This window comes from Sinocyclocheilus anshuiensis, unplaced genomic scaffold (assembly GCF_001515605.1).
Source record: "Sinocyclocheilus anshuiensis isolate Anshui unplaced genomic scaffold, SAMN03320099.WGS_v1.1 scaffold457, whole genome shotgun sequence".
NCBI lineage: Eukaryota > Metazoa > Chordata > Actinopteri > Cypriniformes > Cyprinidae > Sinocyclocheilus > Sinocyclocheilus anshuiensis.
The window spans coordinates 3453039-3459465 of NW_015537939.1; the positions used below are offsets into that span (position 1 = coordinate 3453039).

The following is a 6427-nucleotide window of genomic DNA, read 5'->3' on the forward strand; positions in this document are numbered from 1 at the left end:
AGAAGTGCTCACTAACACAGATTTAGACAGATTTGTGAACAATATTTGAGAGAAATAGGCCTTTTGTGTACATAGAAGAAGTCTTAGATCTTTGAGTTCAGCTCATGAAAAATAGGGGCAAAAACAAAAGTGTTGCGTTTATATTTTTGTTCAGTATAGTTAAGTGATATAACTGTGATTGTAACTACAGTACCATTCAAAATTTAGTGTTAAAATTTAGAGTTATTTAGATTAAAAAAAATGTTTTTGAAAGAAATATCTTATACTCACTAAAGCTGCATTGTTTGAGCAAAAATACAGTGAAAACATTAATATTGTGAAATATTATTTCAGTTTTAAGTAACTTTTTTCTTTTTATTCCTGTGATGCAAAGCTGAATTTTCAGCAGCAGGAATCATTGATGATATTTTTTATTTATTCTTATTTTATTATTCTATATTTATTTTAAATAAAATGTTTTTTTTTTTAACATTATTATTGACTTGACTGTTAATTTTCAACAGTAAATATCAATTTAATATTTCCTTGCTGAATAGAAGCATTAATTTATGATCTGAACTAGGAGTAACACAAAATAAAAAGAAGTTGATTATCATTTTCTTTATTAATACTGTATTATTAATATATAATTATAAATAAAAAGCATGTTTCAAATTGTTGAATGATATTTACAAATAATATGGACAAATAATATTTAATCATATTTTAATTATCCAATCAGAGTCAAGCTATCAATTTTATAAAATGCATAAAGCAAATTAAATAAATTGACTAAGATTTGGAATGCATGTATTTTAAAAAATATGCATTAACAATAATTGGTTTTGAAAATGACACAAGGAAGGAATTGTCAGGATATCAGACTTAATTTCCCCTTTTATACATACATTACATTTTTTATGTAGTTGCGCCTGTCTAGTGATTGATTAGTTTTTTTTTTTATGATCTCCAGGTGTGAGCATGCACAGCTCTGGAGTGCCCTCTACTCCTGCCTCCTCCATAGGAATCACTGGTACGTTGTATAATCATTTAGCTTTGTGTAGCACAGCACAGCTCTGTGTGCTTTTCTGCCTGTCATCTGTTTATTTTCAATGGTCAAATTTAGTAAGTCCTAAATGTTGGTAGGAAATGTCATGTCCTGGTCTGGCCCTAAAACACAAACATCTGCTAAAATTGCAGTGAAATTTACGTGAAGCAAAACAGGCTTGTTTTTAATGTCAACAACAGTAGTTTACCTCGCAGTGACACTGACCTCCGCTTAATCAGAGCTCAAGAACCCAAAGTCTTACGAGAACTTGCCAAATCCAACATGCTCTGGATTGCTATGTCTTCTCTGGTGTTTTACATGGCATGGAGAACATCTTTTCAAAAGCACTACTCTCTCGCGCGGACACTTGGCTCAAGTTTCATTGGCGTCTGTCTCTGGCTCAGACGCGTTCTGCTTCGCTAAGCTGTGTGTTTTTTAGCAGCTCTGATATACGGCTGTGTTGTGGGCTAATCTCCCTCATCCTCGAGAATGAGCTGCTGGCCACGGATGTTAGTATAGCACATCAGAGCTGGGCCAGACATAAGGCCATCCCTTCGCACCAAGACACTAGTTATGAAAGATTAGCCCAGCTTATGGAGAGCTGTACATGTGTTTGATATGTTTAATGCCAATATAAATACACAGAGCAAGCGTTAGCCTACTTTCACTAGCTGTTCCCAGTTCTTCAACTTGTTACATCACAGATGTATACAATACTTCCTAACTATTCTGTATTTGATCAATTCAAAATGCAACATTTTTTCAAGTGTACATATTTGTTTTGTAAGTTTTGTATAATTATTAATTTTTAAATACAAAAAAATTACTACATTTGTGTTCTGTACTAAATGTATATAAAGAGTCAGATAATAATAGTAGTAAGTAAAAAGTAGTAAAAAAGTTAGTCAACTAAAATTCTAGTTAACTGAAAGAAATTAAAAAGCATTTTTTATTTTTTAACAAATTGATAAAAACTATACAAACATATATTTAATTAGACTTTAAAATGATAAATTATAGACTATCTATCTACCTATCTATCTATCTATCTATCTAAGACGCTTTATTCGTTTATTTATTTATTTGTTTCTTTATTAAAGCTACTTATTTATTTATTAAACCTATTTATTTATTTATTTATTTATTTATTATAGCTACTTATTTATTAAAGCTACTTATGTATTTATTAAAGCTACTTTATTTATTTATTTGTTTATTTATTTATTAAAGCTACTAAAGCTAAATTATTTAAAAAATCATATGAAATTAAATGTATTACAAAAATTACATACTGCATGACCCCTTTAAAATTAAATGAAAGATAATTGCAGTGCTCATTGTGGTCTGTAGAGATTTTTTTTTTCTTCAATTTTGTGATGCTTGTTTTGTTTTATTTTGTTTGAAAATGTAAATTTGTGAATAGGATTTTACATTTTTAATTGTGTTTGTGATGGATTGACCTTCTGAGAGTTACAAAGTGTGTTTGTATGAATGAACACTCTGTTTTAAAACCCAGACCTCTTTCCCTTTGGTATTTCCCCACCCACAGACTCCTTGAAGAAGAAAGTACATACCTTACCCTCCCCAGAGCAAGAGATACAGACCATAAATCTGAAGAAAGATGTCAAGTACGGGCTGGGTGAGTAACAAGACCCTCTGCTGTAGAGACGGTTTCACATGTCCAGTCAGAATGGAACTCTACTGACTCAGAAATGCTGTTAAACGGCTGGATTATCGGAACACACACACACACACACACACACACATACACGACTCTGGCAGGAATAAGCGTAGTGTGACATATTGCAGAGGTCTGGCAGTCCTCACTGCTCACACACTGTGATTAATGAATCCCACTCCAGGAGAGAGAATGTGCTGTTTTACATCCGCCGCAGATGGTGACCTGCACTGAAATATCTTATCAGGATTCGGTCTGAATAAGACGTTGTCTATCACTGATAAGAGAAATACATTTAGTATATGCACAAATGACAGTTTCAGTATAACATCGTTGACTCTGGACATTTGCCTTTTTTTTTTAGCAAGATACAGTAGAGTGAAGTGTGTGGTTTGTGTTGCACTCAGGCTTTCAGGTGGTAGGTGGAGAGAATTCTGGCAGTCAGGACCTCGGCACCATCATCAGCTCCATCACACCAGGTGGACCAGCTGAGATCAACGGCTGTCTGAAACCAGGTATGAAAGTGGAGAGGAGTGGTGCTTTCACCCTTGCTGCTTTATTTTTATGTAGTTGTTTGAATTTTGAGATTGAAAGCGTCATCACTTTTAGTGGAGATGTTCACAGAATTAATAGAAATATGTACATAAACTTGCTAAATTAAAATAATTCAAAAAAAACAATCAAGCTAAAATATGAAGAATTCATTTGCAAAAAGCGATAAACGGCATTTTTTAAAAAATGAGCTGATTGCCGTGCATTATTTTCCACATATAGCGCGATCTGAACCCTAAAAGCGTTTTGTCAAAAAAGCCGGTTTTGTCCACTTTCAAGGCATCGCGAGTTCACGTTTTACTGCAGAAGCCGACAAACGCCCTTGTTGTTTTTGAACAGAAGCCGTAAGCATACTTTCAATGAACTTTAATTTTGTAAATTACCTGTATTTTTTATTTTAAGTTATTATTGCTTAATCAAAACAACCCAACTGCAGTTTGATATTACTAGGAATGCGCAAAAAAACAAAACAAAAAAAAAAGTTATTAAAAAGAGTTATCGGTTTTTGCAAATGAACTCTTCATATGTTTTCCCTCTCAGTAACTATTGTCTGTAATACTTTAAATATCTGTGGAATCATTTTAAATGATTTTAGAATACTTTTATCAAATTGAAGGAATGCTTTCCCATACGCTTTTGAACAATTCCAGAATGATCCAAATTTTTTTTAGAACATTTTAAACTGGTTCCAGGACTCTTTGAATGATTACAGAACATATTGAATGATTATACAGTGCTTTAAATCATTTTTGTATGTTTTAAATGATCCTTAATGCTTTAAATAATTTTAGGATGTCTTTAACGGCGCTTAGAACTCTTTAAACGACCACAAATTCTAGAGCACTTTGAGCAAATCTAGAATTGTGGAACGTTTCCAGAACTCTGTAAATGATTCTAGAATCCTGACTTTTCAGTAAGTTCTAAGCATTCTAGACTCATTCAGTGTGATTGAAATGATTCCAAAACGTGCTGAATGATTCAAGAACACTTTGAATAATTCCAGAACAGTGTTAGTATAATTGAGATACTATTATAGTTTTTATTAATATTTTGTAATAATTTTTTTTGTTGCATTTTTCTGTTTTAATTTTAAAAATGTTTTCTTGTTTTTGTGATTTTTTTTTATTATTAGTTTTTTTATATGTTAATATAATTTATAATTTTTTATTATTAGTTATTTTAGTACATCAAGTTAAACTAAATAAAAAGGATTAATGTTACCTTGATAACTAGCTCAAATAAAAATATTTTTTTAGTTAAATTATAATATGTTGTAGGATGCTTTAAATATTTTAGATTGTTCAGTATAAGGTTCAGTATAACTCCACATATTTGCATTTCTTGAAGGTGACAGGCTGTTGAGTGTGAATGATGTCAGTATGGAGAGCCTGTCACATGACACTGTGGTGGAGATTCTGCAGAACGCCCCTGATGATGTCACACTGGTGGTCTCTCAACCTAAGGAGAGACTGTTTCCAGGTAACGGAAATAATATATTGACTTTGCATGTGGCTGTTTTGTAAGAACTATATATATAAACAATGCAGTGCTATTTCACCAGAATAGACTTTTCTGGAGAAATGTTATCTAGATGACTATACCATAAACAAGCCTGTGTTTGCCTCTCTTAGACTCTCCTTCAGGAATCCATCACTACAAATCAGCCACACAAAATCAGGAAGTAGACGTCGACTCTTCCTCTGAAGATCATACATGCTCCCCCAGCCCTCCTCCTGCTGCCTCCAGCAAAACGTCTCCTCCTCAGTCCATTCGAAAGGGGAGCGTCAGCTCGCAGGGCTCCAGGACAGAGAGCGCCGGCCTCCTGCAAATAAATCTCAATGGATTCCATCGCAACGTTCCCACCGAGGGTTCTGCACCCGTGCAGTCCATGCCCACTGACAGCAAACCCTCTGTTGAAGCTACACCACCAGCTTTACCCCCTAAAACCAGAAAATCCAAAGTGCCAGACATTCCTAAAGAGCTGGAATACTCAGACAGAGGGGATTCGGACATGGATGAAGACACATACTCAAGTAGCCAAGAGAAACATAAGACTACAAAGGTAGAATCAGTCTCTGTAGTGGTTTAAATGAACTTTGACTCTCACCTCAGGGTTTTGAGTTTCTAGTCAGCATCTGTTTGATATGAACTTTGAGATGTTTTTTTTAATCTTCACAGAAAATATTAAATTGCTTTTTGTTGGAATAATAGGACAGTTCTCCCTTGCTCATTCCATCCCTCCTTGGATTTCCCCACATGCCATGAGATGCAGAACCTAATTTAGGATTTTTTAAGTGTATTTTACATTTACACTGTGGTCTAACCAGGTGTGATCAGACAGGTTTTAAACAATTATTCAACATGTTTAGTGCCACTTGCCAAGGAAAACGATGAGGAGAGGTGTTTTATTACCTTTCTAAGCAGTTTCCCTTTCTAAATGTCTCATAGACTTGTGTTGAAGGAGGTGCTTAGACCAAGTTTGGAGTCAGTAAGATTGTTTTGTTTTTTTAATGTTAATGAAAGAAGTTTCTTATGCTGACTAAGGCAACATTTATTTAATAAAAAAATGTATTTTGACAGCAAAACAGTAGTATTGTGAAATATTATTACAATTTAAAATAATCGTTTTCGGTTTTAATATATTTTAAAATGAAATTTATTCCTGTGATGCAAAGCTGAATTTTCAGCATCATTACTCCAGTCTTCAGTGTCACATGACCATTCAGAAATCATTGTAATATGCTGATTTGCTGCTCAAGAAACATTTATTATTATTATCAACAGTTGTGCTGCTTAATATTTTTGTGGAAACCGGGATACGTTTTTGTCAGGATTCTTTAAAGGGGTCATATGATGTTGCTAAAAAGAACATTATTTTGTGTATTTGGTGTAATGAAATGTGTTTATGTGGTTTAAGGTTCAAGGTTCAAAAAACACATTATTTTCACATTATATGAGTCAGAACAGCTGGCATTGTAGTCTACTCTACCAGGATCAGGAAACAGTCCTCCATAAAATGCGCTGCACACATCTGAATATTTGGGTTAAACTCTTCTGGAACAGTTGTAAATACAACTTAACCACTGATTTCTAGTCGTGTCCTCTTTTGGAAGACCAAACAAAGTAGTTTCGCTTTCACAACGAAACAGCGTCACACACCGCGGCCTTGA

General features: G+C 33.7%; 1 protein-coding gene across 1 annotated transcript in view; it reads left to right on the plus strand.

Moving 5' to 3' along the window:
- Positions 1-6427, plus strand: part of LOC107662716 (tyrosine-protein phosphatase non-receptor type 13-like) — a 91252-nt gene that overhangs the window by 67029 nt on the left and 17796 nt on the right. Inside the window, 5 exon segments of the mRNA XM_016452797.1 lie at positions 953-1012; positions 2577-2666; positions 3113-3220; positions 4605-4736; positions 4889-5319. Coding sequence (XP_016308283.1) covers positions 953-1012; positions 2577-2666; positions 3113-3220; positions 4605-4736; positions 4889-5319 — 821 coding nt within the window.